At 46.7% G+C, this 22,093-nt stretch overlaps 2 protein-coding genes across 3 annotated transcripts in view; both read left to right on the top strand.

Annotated features, from left to right (window-relative positions):
• The window catches only part of SNTB2 (syntrophin beta 2), a 90,061-nt gene extending 82,869 nt beyond the window's left edge, over window positions 1–7,192 (top strand). Inside the window, exon 7 of the mRNA XM_010979226.3 lies at window positions 34–7,192. Within this exon, the coding sequence (XP_010977528.3) occupies window positions 34–126 (93 nt within the window). The 3' untranslated portion in view covers window positions 127–7,192. The remainder of the gene's footprint in view (window positions 1–33) is intronic.
• A 2,593-nt stretch (window positions 7,193–9,785) lies between these two features.
• On the top strand, window positions 9,786–19,944 carry VPS4A (vacuolar protein sorting 4 homolog A). 2 transcript variants are annotated; one of them, XM_031458186.2, is made up of 11 exons: window positions 9,786–9,961; window positions 13,143–13,254; window positions 13,356–13,503; window positions 14,772–14,830; window positions 14,928–15,047; window positions 15,542–15,698; window positions 16,234–16,382; window positions 16,715–16,796; window positions 17,008–17,227; window positions 18,258–18,398; window positions 19,097–19,944. In XM_031458186.2, the coding sequence occupies exons 1-11, from the start codon at window positions 9,941–9,943 to the stop codon at window positions 19,196–19,198; spliced, it is 1,311 nt and encodes a 436-aa protein (XP_031314046.1). In that variant the 5' UTR covers window positions 9,786–9,940; the 3' UTR covers window positions 19,199–19,944. The 2 variants fall into 2 exon arrangements, with proteins under 2 accessions (XP_031314046.1, XP_031314045.1); XM_031458185.2 differs by having other exon boundaries at window positions 9,788–9,961; window positions 14,769–14,830.
• The last annotated feature ends 2,149 nt before the right edge of the window (window positions 19,945–22,093 follow it).

Genomic DNA, 22,093 nt, shown 5'->3' with positions numbered 1-22,093 from the left:
GTTGTAGTGGTAATTAATGTCTTTTCTCCACAGACCATGGATCTGCACTCCTGTCCAAAGCCGATCGTATTTGTGTTGCACACATTCTTGTCGGCAAAAGTCACTCGCATGGGACTGCTTGTATGAGCAGCAGCAAAAAAAAAAAAAAAGAAAAAAAAAGAAAATCGGTAAAGAGCCTTGAATGTCATAAGAAGTATTTCCACCTCAAAAAAAAAAAAAAAAAAAAAGCACAAAAAGAAAGCTCTTTGCTCTCTCCTCCAGCACAGTGCCTTGACAAGGACTTGCAAATCACTGCTGAACTATAACCATGTTTAAAGAAGAGCCTGCCTTTCACAAGCTACCTTGGCCAGAAATCCTAGGACTCTAATAAGCTCCAAAATGAAGTTGCTGATTTATTGTCTAGTTTCCTAATGTGGTTTCTAAGTAATTAGGTTTATTTCCCCTGTTAAGAAGGGTGGCTCATTGATTTTCTTTCTGGACATAATCAAACATCCAAGAGATTTTTTGTTTTTTTTTTTTTTCTTCTTCTTCTTCCAGTAGGATTTGTTTCAGGCTTATCCTTGGCCTCTTGCTTAGGACAGTTGTCTCTTCCCAGGTGCTAGTTTGCAGCAGCCCGTGCTTCCTGGTCATTCCAGATAGGTTATACACTTTGTTGGAGTTTACTGTCCTCACTTACTCCTTCCACCCTAGGAAGTCCTTGAATTGCATCACCAAAGGGTTCTTCGTCTGTCCTGGCTCTCCCTGCATCCCACCCTGGCCATCACTTCCCACCACATCACAAGCTTTGCCACTCATAAGTGGCACTAACTCTTAAGATTTAGAACTTGTGAAATTTGATTTGCCTTGCTCTCCACTTCCTTTCTAGTGGTAACTAAGTTGAAAAGCAAGTTGGAAACCACTGCTTTGAAAGAAAAGTTTTGCTTGTTTTAGGATTTTCTGATTTTATCTTTGGTAGGAGCCAGGGGATAAGATTTCTTTTAAAAGAAAATCCTCATTTTAGCCTAAGCCATTTTTTATTGCTTACCAAATGTGCCTTTGGTTAGGGTTAGTGGAGCTCTATTAGTCATTATTTGAATAACTGGATATCACTGCCATTCCAGGGACATCATCTGTCCTAGTTTTGAGGAATAGGTTTTGAGGTGGGTTTCCTTAGTGTGGTATCTTTTCTAGTTGGCAGATCGCTTTGAGAAAGATAAATCCTGGAAAGCCAGCTTGTTTAGAGTACACTTTGTTAGTGAAGCCAGCTCTTTAGCACAAACATTGTGTCAGTGGCTTTGGGCTGTGTGTGCCCGTGCAGGATCCTGGTCCTGGCCCTCTCCTTGTGTGGCAGCACCGTGGCACGCGTCAGCAGCTGCTAATTCAGTGCTGGCTCAGCAATGCATCCTGCAATGGGCAGGGTGCTGAGACCATGGAACGGCTTACCGGGGCTTTGCTAAGCATTGCCAGATGTCATCATTAGGACATAGCAGCAGTAAGATTGCTGATGTTGTGACATTGGAGAATCACACTTAGCTTCTTTTTCCTAATTATGAAGAAACATCTGAAAATATTTAAAATAGTGTAATAGCTGTATAAAATGTCAGTGTTAGCATAGTCCCCAGACCTGAAAGAAAAGGTAATATTGACTTGGATGTTCTCTGTACTCTCTGAAGAAAGATCTAGGAGTGATAGTTCTCATTTACTAGATTTAACAGTAATGCTGTAAGAGGATATGAGCACTATGGAAGTGGAGGAGCAGTCCAAAGACTGAAAACAAAAACTAAACCCCACAAATGTACTACATGCAAAACAAGAGCTATTTGGTTTAAGTGGAAACCAACCGATAGGTGGGACATGAGAAAGAGCAGACTCACGAGCAGAGAGAATTCTAGCGAGACATTGTTACCTTGTTGTCTTCCCTCTGCCCATAAACCAGTTCTTCCCCCAGCTATAGTTCCCAAAATGAGTTATCTGATCTACTTAAAACCAGAAATTGAAATCTCTACTAGAATTGTCTTTCAAGAGCTTTTTTTATGTTTTGAAAATTCATAAACCTAAGTTTAGATACGTTTGCAAGTCAGGGAAGAAAGAAAATATCTTGAAGATCTGGAAGCAGAATTTCAACACATAATGCCCTCAGGTAAGGGAGGTTAGACACTCTTCGCAGTGAGAGTATTATTAATCTGAGGAGTTGAATGATGCAGTCACAGACTTTTGCAGCAAAGCCATTTGGCTGAGGTTTTCTGTTAGTGTGAAAGGTTAAGCCAATGAAAATATTTTTAGGGGAAACTTCTGAGCCACCCTGCTCATTCATTACATGAAAAAGATCTGTTAAAAAGGTGTGATTAAGATTTGGGCAGAAGAGGTAAGGCATTGTGTGCATTTCAGCTCATTTTGCTCAAGCTTAAACTGTCATAGCACCTAGGTCCATAGCGTTTCTAATATTTCTTGAGTCTGGATGGGAAGTGAAGGTGTATGGGGGAGTTTCCTTTGACCACTAGCGGCCCCAAGAGCAGGAGCCCTTACGCTGCTTGTTTAACATCACAGCTTTGTAATCATGGGTGATCAGGTTGTTCTTCAAGCAAATGTGTTTGTGGGATTTTCACACCACAGATGAAGTACTAGATTTCTATGAATGGGACAGCCTTGATAAATAGATATTTTGTATTAAGATGCCAAAAGGTGGCAAATTATTTTCAAATGATAACTGAAAATGGGCATTTTTGATATTTCACATCTTTTCTAGAACAGCTGACTTTTCATTTCTTTTTCATTTTGAATTAGGAAAATTATTGAGAATGTGGTGGGCTTCCACATGTCGAATGAAAAGAAACTGCAGATGGTGTCCCCTCATTACACTGGCCACTTCCTGCACCCTCGGGACCTAGGGCTTAGATGTCTTCTCCACATTCCACACATGCCTATGAGCAGCAAACTGGTGTGTGAAAATTCTTCCTCCCTGTTTCCTAAAACTTCTCCCCTTCCTCTGCAAAAAAAAAAAAAAAAAAAGAAAAAAAAAAAAGAGGAACAAAGGAGAAAAGGCTCAGTTATTCCTTTTCTGAAAAAGGTGAGTCCTTCCCTGAAGTCATCAGACAAACCTTACCTAGAAATTAGTATCTGACATTTTATATGAAGAAATACTTTAATGTATGTTTATACAGTATTTATTAGGTAGTTGTAACTGTAAACGCACCTACCTAGTAGAGTTTCAGATTAAATATCGGGACATGTACAGGAGTCAAAAATATTACTTTAAATGTCACTCACCTGTTTTAAAGCCATGTGTTAGCACTTTTTAGGCTTGGTAATATCTTATAGTGCCTGTTTTTATCATCTGTACTCTCAACTTTGTTATTGAAAATTATTGCATGGCAGGAGAGATTGAATTATTTATTTCTTATATTTTTATATGTGGAAAAATCTCTCTAACCAAAAATGATTAAAGTTGTTACTGATTGTTTTCTTAATTTATCCCCCCAAACAATATGGTAACAAAGCTTTTTTCATCTGATTAAATGCACTTAGCTAATAAACCAAAATTTATTATTTTCTTTTTTTCAAAGTTTATTCTATAAAAAAAATAATTAAGCTGTGTGGAATCTGGACAAGATTATGTTTCTCCCCAGAAAAAACACATTTCACTGTAAGTGGTTTTGATGGACAAGTGTGACCACTTTTGAGAAAAGGTTATAATGGATTTTTTTTTTAATTTTGTGAGAATCTCCAGGTCTTCTTGTTTAATCTATATACATATGGATAAATTTATATGTTTTCAAAAACATGGAAGAATCTCCATATTTTAAATGCAAATTATCTTGCAAGCTGCTATGCAAAATCTATTAAAAGCCCTACCTAGTTAAAGAGTTAAACATTTTCGAAGCTTTCAGGGAAGACCTGTAGACTTGAGCACTTTCTCTGCTTTTTTGTATCTTAGACACTTATGCAAATTATGTTCTTATTATTTTCACTGGTTATAAGCTATTGATTGTACATAATATTTAAGCCATCCAAATATCCAGCATACATTTCCATGTCGCTGCCATCCACCATTGACGCCATGAATGAAATGGCTGGTTAGAAAACCCAAGGTCGTCTTTTTTTTCAATCCCCAATGAAGAAGTAAAATGCCAGATCTCTTTGGTCTCAAAGCATATTGAGATCTGCATACCTGTGTAAGGAAAGAGACTTATTTGGGATTCTGCTTAAAGTTGAATGTGACTATAGTCATATTCATTCATTTTGTATAACTCTATCAGGTGTATTATGTGCCAGGTGGTATTATATCTCACCTTGAGATTGGAAATCTCTTTCATTTATATTTTAAATGTTATTGTAGCTTTTTTTTCTCCTTTAGATGAAAGTAGAGGAATCTGCCATCTTCTACCATTCTCTCTTTGTGTTCCTATTTTAATTGCTTGCTAATCTAGAATTATTTTGACTTTCTACATACTGTCTTTAAAATTGACAGCAGCAGTTCACCACCCCCCACCACCACCTTTTTAAGCTCTTTCACTGTGCTGGGCATAGAGACACTCAATAAATGTATGATGATAGACAATTCTTAAATAATTATGTTACATATCAAAACTATGTGTTTTTGATCAATATAGCTATTCCTATAGTATAATGATATTAAGTGAAATTTATTTTACACTAGTAATAGACTACTTAAGTGGCTTATTTGAAACCCTTTCTCTAAAGAGCACACACACACATCTAGCAGATAATTTCAAGTTAAGGTAATTTCAAGTTAAGGTAAGGTACAATAAATAGACACATAGAACACATCTATCTTCTTATCTCTTTTCAGCACTAGCTAAACTGCCAACTGGAAGAATGGTTATGTATTAACTCAAAAAAATATTTCAACAAGATTTCTTCTTTTATAAACTTGATAAACTTGAGCTTAATCTCTTGTCACCTCTTACTCTTCCTTTCCACTTCAGGTGACTGAACCAAAGTATATTCTGGTTTTAAAAGTCGATCTACATCTGATGTAATGCATAAATATGCCATTTGCAAATGATTGCTTGCTCTCCATTAGCCTGTATTCAACAAAAGTCTACCATACAAACTGTAATCCTTAAATTGCCACAAAATAGACTGGTTGAAACTAAAAGGATATAACAGAAATGATACTTCATTTTAATGTAAGGTTAGGTATTCTGGTAGATTTCTAACTTCTGAGTCCTGTAAGTACTTTACTCAGTTTTGTAATAATCTTATTTCCATGCCATTGACACAAACACAAGTTTTTGAGTCCCTCTTTCGCCCAGTCACATATACACCCTGGGAACGCAATTGTTTTATCACCTCTTCCAAAGTGATAGAAGTCTCTTACAAATAGACAAAAGGTTCTCTGGGGCCCTACAGAAATTTTTGAAACTGCAAGCCTAGTTAATGATACATTAACTCATGTATTCTTTCATCTAATAAGCATTTATTAATGTACAGTTCTTCACAGGCACTCTGAAGGGTCCAAAAGAAAGCATCTGCCCTCAAGTAGCACATAATCCATTATTTCTCCCGGGCACCATGCCGTCTGTTTATCAGTCAGAAGTTAAGTAACTAACCACTTCATATTTTTACCAAAGTACATCTGCAGTTCTGCCCCTCTGGCAAACTGGAAAATATTTAAAAGGATATTCAATCTTTGGTCTGTGCCAGCATGAAGGAACTCTAAGCACATTTAAGTGGGTTGGTCTTTTCATCATGCATAATTTTTTTAATGTAAAATCAGACTTTAGTTGGGAAGAACAGTGTAGAATATCCTATAGGATAAATCACAACAACAACAAAAATTAAGCTTTACTGCCCAAAGTGGAAAGTCTTTTTAAAGAAATGCTTCTTTTAACTATAAACAACAAAGATAAATGTTATATTTCATCTACCCCCTCTCTAGATTGTGCTGACCCATTCATTTCCACATTTACAGCCTTTAAACATCTCATTTGCTGTAAGTCCATACACATGGTAGATGCACTGTTTCTCCATCTGAGAGATTAAAACTCAGCAAAATTCCACTTACTCTAGAATACTCGGGCATTGAAACTGAGTAGAAAGGGCACCTAAAAAAATTAGAGAGTTTTCCAAAGTTTTCATTCAGTAATAATCCCTTTATATCCAGCATGCCTTCCATCTATCACTAGAGTCAGCCTCTCAGGCACATCCTTTGTCCTGCCCAGAAAGTATCCGAGCTGTCAGTATTTGGAATAGCATGGGGAACACAGTTCCCTGGGCTCCTTCCCCTTTGCTTTCAGTGTCCTGGAGTTGCACACACATTAGGTCATGCCTTTATTATCTGTCTTTAAACCAACCCTTTGACAATCAGGTGCTAATGATTGTGTATGATTGTAACCAGCACATAAGTATTGTCACGTGTCTGTTCCTCCCAGGTTGGAAGACGTGCTTTTGTTCTATTTCAGTCCTGTTCAAGTGGGTGTCAGTTACAATTTTTCACCTCAGTTTTGTGAATTAATAGAATTTGAAGGAGAGGAAATGATTTAAACTCAGTTTTGGGTTTGGCACAATCATCGATCTTTGTGATACTCTTGACTCCTTAAAGCAAATCTGCCCTGTCATAAGAACCAACTTCAGATTGTTTTTCTCTAAGTTAGGACTCAGTGTTATGTTTACAGCCTGTTAGATGGGTTCCGTAAGATAGGACCTCGGTGCCCAAAGAATCTGTTTCCCTTTTGGTACCCAACCCGGGGTCTTTTAGAAGATAATGTGGCAAACCACTACCCAGAAAGGCCTGTTTTGGCTAATCTGTGCAAACTTTGATTATACCTGCTTGTATGTATTGTGTCCTACGCAACTTTCATTTTTATTGTATTAAGACTTAGAATACGGCTTATACAAAGGATTAAAAGTATGTGATATTCTGGTTTTTTCTTCTTTCTAGAACCCTGTATTTAAACAAGGCTTCTTTTTAAGTGTTGTTTAAAATCTAAGTCTCAAATCTTCTGGCATCACCAGACTACCAAATCAAAACCCATGGCATAAAACAGGGCAGTATTTGTGTTCTTAATAATAAAAAAGCTTTAAGTATTAAGTATAATGCATAGACAACACTTTCCCTTGAGTTGCACATCAACATATAGCATTGTACATTACAATGAAAATTTGTAACTTAAGGGTATTATATATATAAATACATACATACCTTTGTAACCTTTATACTGTAAATAAAAGAATTGCTTCTAGACTTGTATTTTTTTGTTCACTTTTTTATGTTAAAATAGTTTCAAACCCACAAGAAACTTTTAAGAACAGTATAAAGAACTCCTACATCCCCTTCACCCAAATTTGTCAACTGTTAACATTTTACCACATTTGTCTTTTCCTGACATGATGCTCATTACCCTTAAATTCTCTAGTGTGTACTTTGCAAGCACAAGGACACCCTCCTGTATTGCCATCCTGTAGCCCTCCCAATCAGGAAACTAACATTAGTACAACACTTCCACGCATCCACAGACCCCATTCAAATGGTGCCGGTCATCCCAACCACGTCTCCTTTCCAGCACCGGATCCTGTCTAATACCACATGTTGCGTCGTCTGGTTGTCACGTCTCATCAGCCTCTTCAGATGCCATTTTTTAAGCAGATTTAGGGCAACTCCAAACTCTTGAAAACTTAAGTTTTTGTTTTAGTTCTACCACTGACCTGTGTGTTGGGAGCTTAATCATTGGATCACTCTGAGCTTTTTCATACTTTGAGTCACACAGAGGAGGGAGATGGTTCCTCAGGAATCACATTAGAGAGATCTGTGCTCCATTTATTGTTATCAGTCAGTTTGTGTGATAATCTCAGCAAAATTTTGCCCTGGCCCTACCTCTTCAAAATTATGTTCACTTGAACCTAGTTTTTGTTCTTCCTCCTCCACACTGTTCTTGCCCCCATCCAAGGGGTTCCTTAATAAATTGTTCAGAAGCCACTTCTTAGCACAAGCCCCATAATGCTGGAGTTTGTATAGTCTGATTTTAGGAGGTTGTACTGGCTAAGGAGAGTTGGGTCCAAGCTTGGGTTTACAAATGTTACATTCTCAGCATCAACAGAATCCAACCTAGAAAGAATAAATGGAATTGGGTATTTGCAAGTCAATGACTTTACCTAAAGTGTGGGAGCTGAGAGTCTGATTTCTGTTCTAGTGAGAAAGTTAGAACATGAAGCGATTGATCCGATTCAGAATCATCAAGCCCAAACATGCTCCATGTGCCAGCCCACAGATAACTTAAGTTTGGTGCCTTTATGCCCCTTTCCCCACCTCCACCTACTCCTCCATCCCCAGCAGTGGCAACACCACTGCGAAACTGAAGGTGCTCAGAGCCAGTTTTCAAGCTGTCATCCAAGGAGAAAGTAAACAGTGGGTGACCAAGTGAGATGGGGGTGGGGAGGAGTTCGGTTTCCTGCCATTAGAAGCCTCCGCTCGGAACAGAGCTTCCTCTGGGCAGCTCTATCTCGTAAGCTGGGTCAGCATCTGGACGGCAGGCTCATGGAAGACAGAAGCTAAGCAAGAGGTCAAAGCTGAGTTGGCAGAACAAAGGGAAGATGAACACAGCCAGTGGATCTCAAACCCAACCCTTGCTATGGGCTGAATTGTGTCCCACCCAAATTCACATGTTTAGCCCTACCCCCAGCACCTCAGAATGTAACTGTATTTGGAAACAGGGCCTTTCCCTCACTCTTCTGGACTACAGCAATATCTTCATATGCAATAGTCAGCCCATCCCTGTAATCTGTGCTCCATGCTAGCGCTACAGTCATCTATCCAATTTTAAAAAAAGTTTCCCATTGCTCTTAAGATCCAAAATCTTTACCATAGCCAATGTCCTGGGCCCTGCCCAGCTCTCCAGCATCAGTTCACATCAGATTTCTACTTACTTTCTGCTCTCTGGCTACCCGAGCCTCCTTCCAGCTTCTTAAATTCCACCAGTGGCCTTTGCATTGGCTGTTTCATCAACCTCGAGTACTCTTTCCCACTTTATCCCAGAAAGCCCCACTTAAACAGGAGCCTTTCCTGACTCCCTATCTGGGGCAGGTTGCCCTTTAGAAGCTCACATAGCACATGGGCCTTCTCACACCAGCTTCAACATGTTTATTACCTCCTGATGAACTTCATTGTTCTCCTCAAACTGTAGGCTCCCCTACTAGAGCTGTTTTGATCATCGCTGTATCCTCAGAAACTAACATATAGTGGACATTTAACTAAACATGGTTGAATTAATGTGAACAACCAATCTGCTACACTGAAGTTGACCTGGGTAGAGCCCCCTGCTTTGGAGGTCTGAGAAAAATCACTTTCCTGAGGAGAAAAGTAGAGTTATTATTTACAAAGGACAACAAAACTGGCTTTAGACAGAGCCACCGGCATCATCACAGTTACCAGGGACTGAGCCTACAGCTTCGGGTACACTGTTTACATTAGCTAGCTCATTCATTTTCCCCAAAAGGCAGAGAAGGTAAATATTATTATTACGCTCTATTAAATATCAGTGACCCAAATCTCTGGGAAGTCAGGCTTTATTGTGCAAGTAAAACCTGCGCTATCGCCGCTGTTTTATTTGAAGTCGGGTGCAGTACTCAGGATTCCACTCGGCTCTATTTCTGGCCCCGCCTCCTTGGCCCTCCAATCCAGCCACGCCCCTGCCACGCCCCCTGCCCCGGCCAGTCCCACTGTTCCGCCCAGGGCCTCGCCCCCGCCGCCAGGTGGCCGCGGGGAGCGGCCCCTGCAGTGCCGGCCGTGGCCGCCAGGGGGAAGCCGCGCAGCTCGGGCCCGACCGCTCTGGGCCGCGCTCCTCGCTCGCCCTCGGACGCTGCTCCGGCTGCCCGCGGCCGCCCTACCCGCGCCCAGCGCCGACCCACCGATCTCCCCGCGCCTGACCAGCACCTCGGCTCCCAGGGCCGGACCGAGGCCGCCAGCAGCGACGCGGGGTGTGGGGCGGACACAGGAGATGAAATGACAACGTCAACCCTCCAGGTACCTCGGCGCGGCCCGGCCCGGCTTGCAGAGGCTGAAGGAGGCGCGGCGGGGCCTGCGGGCCGGCGGGCGGGCGGGCGGGCGGGCAGGCGGGAGGAAGGCCGCCGTCTCGGAGTCCCGGCCTCGCGCCCCCGCCCCGCCGTCCTGTCGTCGCCTCTGCCCGTTTCTGTGTTCACGCGCTTGGAGCCGAGGGTCGCCTCCGGACCAGAACACCTGGCCCCCGAGGTTGGGCCGAGCCCCGAGGCCGCTATGTGTAGCCGGCGCCCCGGAGCCGCCGTGGGCATCAGCTCACCCAGGCCTCACAGGCGACACCTGGGGAGCTCGACTCCGCGGGCGGGCCGCTGACTCTCCCTTCTCCTGCCTCCCTTCGAACAAGCCCCTGCTCCTTCCTCGGCCTCTGATTTCCTCTTCTCGGCCAAAGACCATTCATTCCCTGGATCGCTAGGGTGGTGCTGGGGTGGCGCCACCTGGATGCATGACTGACCCATCCTGCGGGTGCTGCCAGTCCTTTCTGGGCCAGAAAACAAACATGTGCATGCCTCAGACCTGAGTTTGAATCTCGGCTCTGCCACTCAGTAGCATGTGACCTTGGGCTAGTTAGTTGCTCTTGGAATCTCGGGTTTCCTGTCAGTAAAATCGGGTAATACTTGTAGGGTGGTTGTGATCATGGCTGTAGATTAATTCAAGAAAAGCATCCTTAACACAGTGTCTGCTACATGGTAAATGCTCAGTAAGTGATGCCAGATACAGTGCTTTGGGGAACTGGGCAAGACATCATGGAAGAAGATGCATTTGGCCGGATATTCAGAGAATGAGGATGAATGAGGATGACGGTACCTGGAGGTAGGGGAGTGATGGTTACTCGACATGGAGGAAAAGAGGGGAACAGAGGTATGGAACACATTGGGGTACTAGACCAGGAATTTGGTGGAGTCCAAAATCAGACCCCACCATCCACCAGCAGAAGCTCTGATCTGTTAAAATAAGGGCTGACAAACATGGCCTGCAGATCCCACCTTGCCTGGACAGTTTATATGGCTTGTGAGCTAGAAATGCGTTTTCCTTTTTAAAAAAAAGTTTTATTAATATATAACTCATATGCCATAAAACTCATTCATTTAAAGTGTATAATTCAATGCTTTTAGTATATTCATAGTTGTAATATGTGGGCCAGTGTGACTGGCTTTTTTCACTTAACATAATGTCTTAGTTTTTCACATTTTTAAGTGTCTGAAAAAAGAGATAGTTCATGATACCTGAAAATCATGATATTCGAATTTCAGTGTCTATAAATAAAGTTTTATTGGAATACATCCCTGCTCATTCGTTTGCATATTGTCTATAGCTGCTTTGGAGCGACAAAGGCAGAACTGAGTAGTTGCACCAGAGATTGTATGGCAGGAAAGTCTGAAATATTTACATCCTGGTCCTTTACAGAAAGTTGGCCACCTCTGTTAGCACACCTTTATTACATCCTCATCCTTTGTCATACCTGTTACTAGAGATGGGGCAGGGCTGGCAGTTTTGTTTGTCACCTTTTTCTACTGTTAGGCAAAACTGTCTCCAAGCTGCAACTGAGGCCTCTTTTATGTGAAAAACTATTTACGGTTTACGGCCAGAAAAATCAAATGTACTCTTAGGTGCATTAATTTATAGAGTATCTAGAAGGAGGGAGGGGGTGAGTTCTGCTCTGCCACATGGGAAGCAGAGCATACAAGGAGTAGTGTTCAGAACCTCCCTTTCAAAAGGACAGAACTCCTCCCCTCAAAAAAGAAAAAAACAAACAAGGAAGGAAGGAAGGAAAGAAGGAAGGAAGGAAAGAAAGAACGAACCAGAAGGAAAGATCCAAGCAAAGTGTATAGAGTGAAAAAGTCCAAGGAGCTAGGGGTGCATGTTCTGGAGACGGGAAGCCACTGGTGACGAGGACCCATTTCATGTCTGTGTGAAGGGCCTCTAGGAAGAGAGTAGACAAGTGAGGCTTGTGTTTAAGCTAATGGTCCAGAAAGGTTCAGGGCTCCTGGCCTTTATCTACTTGTAGTTAGTGTAGGCAGTGGAAGCTTGAGAGCAGTAGCCAACCCTCACCTTTCCTCATCTCTCAACCTGGGAAGTTCATTTAACATCAACCTAGTCTGACCCACCCCAGTCTGTTAGTTCTGTAGGACTCTCTGTGTCTTTCTGACACTTGTTACTTTCAGACAGAGAAAGGGCTGCACAAATGCCTGGTCCCTGCCAGGAGCTGGTCAGGAGGCTTATTGTTTGCTGTGGACAGAACTGTGGGTATACAGTGGGATCTGCCTGCCTGGTGTCTAGTGCTGTTACCAGCTTGCAGAGGATAATTCTGGTAATGCTTCCTGGGTTGGTGAAGCCATGGTTTCTAAAACTGGATATGTAGGTGTGGGGCAGCTGCCTGAAAGAGCTGGCATGCCACATTCAGTCTAGAGCACAGGCCTCAGGATGTATGAGATCCATGATGACATGCTCACAAAGTTCTGAGACGGTTCCAGAGGATTGTTCCCCTCAATTGGCAGCACAGAAATGCCTCCGGAGTAAGCAAGCACTATTCTTCCTGGAGCTACCAGACTACGGAACCATGTGTCTAAGCATCCCTACCCTAGATACCAACTTTAGGGAAAGTCTTTTCTTTTCAGCCTAGAGAAGTGAGTTGGGCCGGTAGAAAAAAAGGAGAGATCCCTTTAAGTCTATCTCTTAAATCTCTCAGGGTCAATGAAGGACTTTCCTAGCTGGCTGGCTTTCTCTGGCCCTCGAGGTCAAGGGCAGTTTCTGGCCTCTATGCTGAACAACACAGCAATCGATTGGTTCCAGTGTTTCCCCTGTTGCAGGCTCTCAGTCTGAGTCTATTTCTCTTTCCCCTGAGGCCGTGAACTAGAAAGGGAGCTCTCCCTTTGAGTCAGAACCTGAGATATTTGATAAGGCTTCCGCTTGACTGAGAAGGAAGTTGCTTTTAACTATATGAGTATGTTGTGAAGAGGGATGGCTATCTACTAAAGCTTCCTTTTAAGGCTTTTCTAGTTGGTGTTGGAAAAGTAGGCCAACATAAAGGTCTGCGACTGACAAATTCCCGGGCCTGGAAATATCTCTCATTAGTATATTCCTGCTTCCTGGAACCCCAAGGGCTTTCTGGATCTCTTGGGAAGCACTGGGTTATGTTTTGCCTTTCCAGAAAGCCATTGATCTGGTGACAAAAGCCACAGAAGAGGATAAAGCCAAGAATTACGAGGAGGCGCTCCGGCTCTACCAGCATGCCGTGGAGTATTTCCTGCACGCTATCAAGTGTGAGTCACACCCGGGGCCCTCCCTGGCCGCCGAGCTCCTGCGGGAGGAGGGAGGGCACACAGGGGCTCACGGGGGCCCCGACGTGGTTGCCCTTTTGTAGATGAGGCACACAGCGACAAAGCCAAGGAAAGCATTCGAGCCAAGTGCATGCAGTACCTAGACCGGGCGGAGAAGCTGAAGGATTATTTACGAAACAAAGAGAAGCATGGCAAGAAGCCAGTCAAAGAGAATCAGAGTGAGAGCAAGGGGTGAGTACGGAGGAGTGGAGGACCCAGCCGGGACCAGAGCCTCCACGAGCTGGTGTCCTTTTCCTGTGTCACTGTCATCTTGGTGCTGATGCTGCCTTGGATTCCACGGCACTTCCTTTTGGGGAATTCTACTCATAATAGTGACAGTGCCTGTAGCTGCTTTTGTCAGACACTCTACAGATACTCCCACATATGCTGTCTCACTGGATCTGTATGGAAAAGCTGTGGGCAAGGTGGGGAGCCAGCCGTTGACTCTCAGGTTCCAACCCAGCTCAGCTTCTTCCTGGCCATGTGACCTTGGGCAGGTGCCATGACCCTACTGGACCTTCACGTTGGGGGAAAATAATGGGACTTTCCTCCTAGTGTGCTCCAAGGAGCAAATGAGATGGTGCAGGTAAAGCCCTGAGAAGAGAGCCTGGTGGGCAGGAAGGAGGGAGTAAATGTCAGCCGCTGTTACCGATTTATCATCTTCATCTAACACAGGCGGCAGCAGAATCAGAGGTTCAGGGATGGCCGAGGTCACATAGCTGGTCCTTGATGGAGTCTAGGCCCACAGCTGGGGCCTCTGTTTCTGACTCCAAAGCCAGTGCTGTCTCCACAGCCTCTCACCTCACATCTGTGGCTTGAGCACAAAGGCCAGTGGTGTCCTGGAGTCGAGGGGAGGGTGCCTGGCAGGAGGGTCGTGGAGCAGGAGGAAGGAGGGTGGCGTGTCAGCTGCCTCACTGAGGCAGGTGGCTCTGCTTCTGGGTGGAGAGCACACGCCCGTGTTTCCATTCCCAATGGTGGGAGACGTACAGGAAGGGGCAGGAGGGCAAGTGTCTCCAGGAGGGCTGGAAGTTTTAAGGATAGCAGATTACTTATGTCCAATAGAGACTGGCCCTGGAGGCATGGCCACTTGCTGTCCGGTTTTGAGTCTGTACAGAAGGCCAGTGACAGCCCCAAGTGCTTGCCCAGCTGCTCCTGAAGTCCAGCCACAGCACAGGTCCCTCACCAGCCTTTTAGAGAGGATATGCATCTCTGTTCTTGTTCCCTCAGTGAAGCAGCGAGGGTGGGTCATGAGAGGTTTCCTGGAGGATCCAGAGGGGAGCATTGATGGTGGGTGGTGCCAGCCTCCTCAAGGTGCATGTCTGCGGCCTGTCACCACTGGTGAGCAGGGAAGGTATCTCTTTAGCACCCTGCTGGTGGCTGGAGCCTGGCCTCTTTCTGAGAGCCTCCTTGCCGACTGCCTCATGCTCCAGCCTGTCATTTTCTGTCTTCTTTCTCAGCAGTGATAGTGACAGTGAAGGGGATAATCCAGAGAAAAAGAAACTGCAAGAACAGCTGATGGGTAAGAGGCTTGGGGTCTGTGACAATGGGAGGGGGGCATGGCAAGGACCCCCTGGTGGGTCGGGCTCCAGGTTGAAGGCTCTGCCTCCCTCTTGCAGGTGCCGTTGTGATGGAAAAGCCCAACATTCGGTGGAATGACGTGGCTGGGCTGGAGGGGGCCAAGGAAGCCCTCAAAGAAGCTGTCATTTTACCAATTAAATTCCCACACTTGTTCACAGGTAACAGTTGAACTATTTTAGGGCCAGATGCAAAGATACCAAGCTTCTGAGGGCACTGGCTCAGGGACCCCACTCTGAAGGTGTCCAGCTGGCACATGGCTCCCTTTGTCCTTAGCGGGCAAGGTTCCCGGCCTTTCCGTGTGGCCTCAGTCGAGAGAGGAGGCAGGGCCTGCCCATCATGGTCATCAACTCCTTGGCTTCTCTCCAGTGTCAGAAACACTTTTGTGACTAGAACTTTGAGTCAACTGTCCCGCTGGTAGGCAGGGTCAGGAAACATTGCCAGCTACTGTCACTTTGCCAGGTCTTGGGGGTCATCAGCCAGGGCAGGGACCAAGCTCTCAGCTGGTAATTTAGTTCCCTTTACTCCTTTGCTCCAGAAAAAGTTGTCTTGTAGAACTTTTCATTTCTGATTGTGTGACTAAGGCCCCTCTGCTGTTTTCTGTTCCCTTCCCTCAGTCTGAAGGAAGCTCACTTCAGTTTGTTCTTTCCCGTAGGCAAGCGGACCCCTTGGCGGGGGATACTGCTCTTTGGACCCCCCGGCACAGGGAAGTCCTACCTGGCCAAAGCAGTGGCAACAGAGGCCAACAACTCCACCTTCTTCTCTGTGTCCTCCTCAGACCTGATGTCCAAGTGGTTGGGGGAGAGTGAGAAGTAAGTCAGCCACCAGGCTCTGCTCTGCAGGCAGCCCCGCCGCTGCTGGCGGCCCCACTTCCCTGCCCTTGGAGTCACCTCCCAGAGGAGCTGCTGTCGGGCGGCAGGGACAAGTAGCCAGGAGAGGGGTATCTTGCTAGCTTGCTGGGTGGGACTGTCCTGACACAGAGAAAACTGGAAGAGAACTTGGGAGGATGAGTCGTCGTGAGGGAAGGGAAAGGCACAGCAATGATAGCTGGGTGTTGAGTGAGCATCCTCCACTGGGGGCTGGGTATAGGTAACTTACTCCCCACACTGGCTTCCATGTCACCACAGATGGGGATGCTGAGGCTGAGGGGAAGGGAGTGACTTGTCCTCGGCCCAGAGCCAGTGAGTGGGGCTGCAGGATTTGATGCTGTCACTCTTCCTCTTGGCGCCGAGCTGCCAGAGAATTGGCTCCCACCATTTTTTCTGTAGTCTCAGCCTCTCCGAAGGAAGGGCGAGAGGAGAGAGGTGGTGGTGACTGGGACCCCAGCCCCGTGCCTCCCCTTCACAGGCTAGTCAAGAACCTGTTTGAGCTGGCCAGGCAGCACAAGCCCTCCATCATCTTCATCGACGAGGTGGATTCGCTCTGCGGATCCCGCAACGAGAATGAGAGTGAGGCTGCCCGAAGGATCAAAACGGAATTCCTGGTCCAGATGCAGGGTGCGTGCCAGTTACGGGTCCCCTCGCTGGCTCTCGTCCCACTGAAGCCAGCCTGGGGCTTCACTGTTTAACTGCAGCTGGATTTGACTGTACTTAGGGTAGAAGGAATACCAGAGACCTTGAGAAGTGACAGTGGCCCTGCCCACTGCCACCCCGCCCCTTCCGAGCCAGCAGGGCTGGGTGCTTCACCCCAGCCAAGCCAGCCGGGGCCCTGCTGGTGGTGGCACAGGGATGGCTCCAGATCAGGACACAGAGCCCCTGCAGTCCTTCCCACGGCTTCTGACTGCTCCTCGCAGGTGTTGAGTGGGTGTCCGTATCTCCCTTCTCCGCAGGGGTGGGGAGTAACAACGACGGGACCCTCGTCCTTGGTGCCACAAACATCCCGTGGGTGTTGGATTCCGCCATTAGGAGGAGGTGAGTGTCCCTGGGGCTAAGGGCTGTCTCCAGCCACGGTCAATCTGCTGCTGGCGGCGGGGGTGCAGCCTGACCCCGTTTCTCCAGAGGCTTCTCCATGTCTGCAGAGCAAGGTCTTAGTGAAGCCACCTTCTGAAGGGCCCTCCATTCCTCTCCATCGAGACCATCCCGCCATCCGCTCTCAAGTCCCTCCGTGTGCTTGGCTCTCTAGGTTTGAAAAGCGAATTTACATCCCATTGCCAGAAGAGGCTGCCCGCGCCCAGATGTTCCGGCTGCACCTGGGGAGCACTCCCCACAACCTCACAGATGCCAACATCCATGAGCTGGCCCGGAAGACGGAGGGCTACTCGGGCGCAGACATCAGCATCATCGTGCGGGACTCCCTCATGCAGCCAGTGAGGAAAGTGCAGTCAGCAACACACTTCAAAAAGGTGAGCAGGCTAGCGGGGAGTTGCTTAGAAAGTGGCACGGGAAAGGCGACATAGGCTTTCTGTGCCAGTTCCCCGGCTGCTCAGTGACACATCTTGGGTCTCCTGGGGAGCCAAGGGCAAGTGCACAGTGAGCCCTCTGGCTCCAGGGGCTGGGGTCTCTCCTACTCTCCCCTTCCCTGTGGTTCCTCTTGCGTGAGGGTGACCATCTGAGATTTTGTGACGCTGCAGGACAGGGCACCGTGACTGTCACCTCTGCCACCGCTGCAGTCAGCACTGTGCTGGTGCGCCTGGTGCACCCTGCTCCGTGTCTGAAGAGTGGGGCACAGAATCACACCAAGGGGAGGAACTCCATTAACACGGCAGATCTCTGTCAGGTGTCGCCAAGGGTCCCACTGTGGGTCTGGTGCTATTCTCCGTGCTGGGGAGACACTCATAACCACAGCAGACAAAACCCCCTGCCCTCCAGGAGCCTCATTTCTTGGAGGGTGACGAGAGGGGAGTGGAGTGGGGGAGGGAGGTCTGGTGTTTCCAGGTTTGGAGAGGGTGTGGGTAGGTTGCTCTCTTAAAGGAGAAGCCACGCTGGGTGATACTGAGTGAGGAGTTGAAGGAGGTGAGGGATTGAGCCTTGGGTATACTTGGGGGAATGTTGCCAATGGAGCAAGCAGCCTTCAGTTGGAAAAACATTTTTTGATATCACTGTATTTGTGGTGAGATTTGATGGAGTTGATGAGGAAGAGGAAGAAGAAGATAACAAGGCATTTGGGCCACAGATTGAGATTCTGGACAACAGTAGCTGGAGTAGCAGGCCAGGCATGAACCTCTGAAATCACTCTTGGAGCCACACTGACTACCCAGCCCAAGAGTTTGAAGGATCCCATCCTTCCTCACACTGATGATCTGGAAACCCAGGTGTGCATTCACACTGAACCACTGCCTTCTCTCCAGGACCCAGAAATCTAAGGCATCCTGCCCATTCCCCAAAGGCTGAAGGCCAGTCCCTCCAGCCAGTCAAACAGCTATTTGGTTTCAGGTCTGTGGCCCTTCCCGCACCAACCCTAGCATTATGATCGACGACCTCCTGACCCCATGCTCACCAGGCGACCCAGGGGCCATGGAGATGACCTGGATGGATGTCCCTGGGGACAAACTCTTAGAGCCTGTGGTTTGCATGGTAAGTGGCCAGCTGGGAGAGAGGACTCCACAGAGCCCAGGAAATTAAGGGCTTGGGTCCAAGAATAAAAGTAAGCTTCTTCCCTTCTCTGTCCTGTGCTGTTGTGGCTCCTCTTAAATAAAGAATGGGGCTCTGGGTAGCGGGGCTCCTGCCATTAGACTCAGTAGGGACCCAGGATGGAGGCCTTAGCAGTAGCAAGAAGAGTAAAGGCCAGGTGATAACTGCTTCATTCCATGGGTTTAGCTTGTTTTTTACACAGAAGGAACCAGTAATGTCTGTCAGCACAGTGTGATTTGATGCAGTTACACACGCAGCCTCTCATCTGGCTAGTCTTGACCTCTCATTATCCGAGTCTTGCTGGTGGTCTTGCCTGTTCTGTGAGGCAGGTGTCTGCCCCTGTTCCTGGTGTGGTGGGCATGCAGGTAGAAAGGGCTTCTGACGCAAGTTAAGAGATGATGGGAACTTAGATCTCTGAACTGGAAGTAGGCCGTCTGGAAATGACGCGAGCTGCCTCAGCAGGGAAGAGCGTCCCGCCCCAGGAAGCGTTCAGGCAGAAGCCAGGCAGTGGGAGTCCTGCACTGGGCCTGGGAGTGACCTTGGAGGCAGGGCTCTTCCCACCCTGGGCTGCATGGGGCTGACAGGGGAGGCTGAGGCCCCAGAGCCCGGCTCCGCTCACCTGCAGGTGCTTGTCTTTGCAGTCAGACATGCTCCGGTCTTTGGCCACCACTCGGCCCACCGTGAATGCAGACGACCTCCTGAAAGTGAAGAAATTCTCAGAGGACTTTGGACAGGAGAGTTAAAAGCTTCTTCACTTGTGTGATGGTGAAGGTGGGAGGTTGATTGGGGTAAATTCATGGTCCTCCCCATGTCGGTGGCCTGACAGGGCTCCAGGGCTCATCCTAAAGTCACTATGGCGTCCCCTCTGCTGTCTGGCCACCAGCTAGGGAGCAGGAAGGAAGGGCTTCCCCGGCCGCAGAGACGCAGAAGCACATTTGGCTTGGGAATATTGGCGCTTCCTCCTCCTCCAGCTCTCCTGGATGCTCACCATCTCCTTGTCCTGCCTCTGTGGTTTTTTTAAAACCATTTTTTGTTCCCCTAAATTAATGCTGCTTGGATTTTTGTCTTGTTTATAAATAAAGTTAAAATCTTCCCAAAGCATCAAGGAGTAGGAGCCGCCCGTGCTGTGGGGTGGGGGCAGCAGACCTCCAGAACGGCTTGCTAGGCCCCAGCTGCCCGCCTCTTCTAGACCCAAGTTTTACTCCTTGTGAACAGAATGGCTGATGCCCAGGGTGCCCAGCCCAAGCCCTGCCTGTAAAGGCTGAGAGTAAAGCTAAGCCATTCGCTGCCTCTGGGCCCTGTGTCCTCCCTGCAGGGGGAGAGGACGGTTTTTGTGAGCACAAAGCTGTGTAGGTCTGAACAAGTGAAGGCAGTCAGGCGGGTTTCACTGCTGCCTTTTCTTCCCTCTGAATGTGAGAACACCAAACCCAGCCACTGCCCCTGGGTCCCTGTCCTGAAAGTGGGCTAATAAATCCTTTTCCCTTCTTGAGCCACCTGTGATGTCATCTTTGGTTCTTGTCTGGGGCTCTTTGAAGGCCACATTTGCTTCTGCTAGAAAGAACCTCTGGTCTCCACTCTCTTCTCTTCAGCAGAGTAGCCAGTAGGAATATCACCAGCTGCTGCAGTTGCCTGGCCTGTTCCCCATTCAGGGAAGCCTCAGATGTGTGGTGGTGGTGGGGTGTTTAAGGGACCTGGGCAGTTCTTGTCCAGCCTCCAGATCAGAGGCTGCAAACTGGGAGGCCCGTGAGCCAGACATGCCTGCAGCTGTGCTTGGTTTGGTCTGCTGCCAACATTTAAAAATCAAAGGTCGACATAAAAATTTAGATCTCTGGTTTCTGAACATTAGATTAAATAACGCTGGGCCTGTGTTCCCATGAGGCAGCCTATCAGCTGCAGCTGAGCAGGGGCTGCCCTGATAAGAAGGGGACCGAGGTCCCCAGCTCACTGTCCCCGTGGGCTGCCTCACTCATTTGCATTACCTGTCCAGCCCCTGTGGCCATTTGAATGTGTGACTCCTGATGGTGAGAGCCGAGGCCCCAGAGCTGGCAGTCCTGGAAACGCTGAGGGCTTGGAAAGGCAGTAGAGGCTGTCACATGTTTTCCTCAGACATATGAATACCCAGAAAAGGCTTGGCCTCCAGTTACTGTAGCTCTCCTCCCCTCCACACCCCAATGTTACTCCTCTAGATCTGCAGCCAGAAAGGTCCAGAACTGATTCCCTGGCCGCTTCTTGATCACGTGGGCCTTTGGCACTCACTCGGGAGTTCCCACGTTAAGTTGTTGATTAGTTCTGTGCCCTCTACCACCAATTACTGTTTGTAAATGCTGGACTACAAGCTGCCCACTGCTTGTACTTCATTTTATTTTATTTTATTTTATTTTAACATTTTTTATTGATTTATAATCATTTTACAATGTTGTGTCAAATTCCAGTGTTCAGCACAATTTTTCAGTCATTCATGGACATATACACACTCATTGTCACATTTTTTTCTCTGTGAGTTATCATAACATTTTGTGTATATTTCCCTGTCCTATACAGTGTAATCTTGTTTATCTGTTCTACAATTTTGAAATCGTAAGTGCTGAACTACAAGCTGCCCACTGCTTGTACTTCATTTTAGTTAGTTGTGTTTTCTTATTCTACTTCCATTCACCGTTACTTGAATCGGGAGATCCTTGCCCTTTTTTTCAAACCTACTTTCTCATTTCTACTGCTTGAGCACCTTGGCAAGTCACAGAGGTTAGCAGAAAGTTTAAGGCTGCTGTGATTCATTGTCATAGCTCTAGTCACAGCTTTCACAGCTGCCCTGCCTTTCCATTTCTCTCTCTGCCACCAGGCAAGTGAGTGTCCTGTTCACACTACATTGATGACACAGTGGCCTCACTCTATGCTCAGTATGACTGCATATAAGAATTTCCTCCTGTAAATGCTTACTCTGAAATTCACTTCTTCCTACTTGAAAATTCTATTCTAAAACTTCTGCCTACATTGGCAAGTTGACTTATAAAACTTTTTAAAATTCAAGATGCTGATTTGTGTCTGTGTTTTGCAGCTAATATTTCTGCCCAAGGTAGGAGGGATTTTCTTTATTGGAAATATAAGGATTTGTTGTCTTTGGATTGTAGTGTCTTGAGTTAGTCGAGCACATCTTTCCTTGTATGTGGATTTGGTTACAACAGTGAATCTCATATATGTCAGCAGCACAGAGTCCAGGATTTCTCTGAAGTCCACTCTGAATAATCCCTTATTTTTGGGCCTTGATTCAGGATCCACATTACAAACGCATTACTAAGGACTGTTAACCTCAGAGCACTGTAAGGAATCATTAGAATGTTTCGATGCCACTCTGTAAGAGCTTCTGAACACTGTCCAAAGGAAAGGAGGCTTACTGAATTCTAATGTTCCTAAGGACCCATGTCTTCAGTATAAATGAGAGCTTACTACAGACTCCCTGATGGCTGAGTCTCTACCTTCAGCTCAGGGCAGTGCTGGGCCCTTTTCCTCCCTGAAGTGTGATGCACAGAGAGCCAGTTTACTTTTGCTTGGCCTCACTGGCCCCCAGACTTGGCTTTCTAGAGAAAGCCACAGTGAAGTGGGTCTTTCCTGGGGTCGTTTAATTACTGTTTAAACCACAT

This window comes from Camelus dromedarius, chromosome 9 (assembly GCF_036321535.1).
Source record: "Camelus dromedarius isolate mCamDro1 chromosome 9, mCamDro1.pat, whole genome shotgun sequence".
NCBI classification, from domain to species: domain Eukaryota; kingdom Metazoa; phylum Chordata; class Mammalia; order Artiodactyla; family Camelidae; genus Camelus; species Camelus dromedarius.
Note: the sequence above shows the minus strand (reverse complement) of the source record. Positions and strands in the feature narration are given on the sequence as shown.

Excerpts from the sequence above, each read along its gene's own strand:
- VPS4A (XM_031458185.2), top strand. The coding sequence starts at position 9,941 with ATGACAACGTCAACCCTCCAG. Across the intron at positions 14,831-14,927 it reads ACTGCAAGAACAGCTGATGG|GTGCCGTTGTGATGGAAAAG; the intron begins GTAAGAGGCTTG and ends TCCCTCTTGCAG. Across the intron at positions 15,699-16,233 it reads TGGTTGGGGGAGAGTGAGAA|GCTAGTCAAGAACCTGTTTG; the intron begins GTAAGTCAGCCA and ends TCCCCTTCACAG.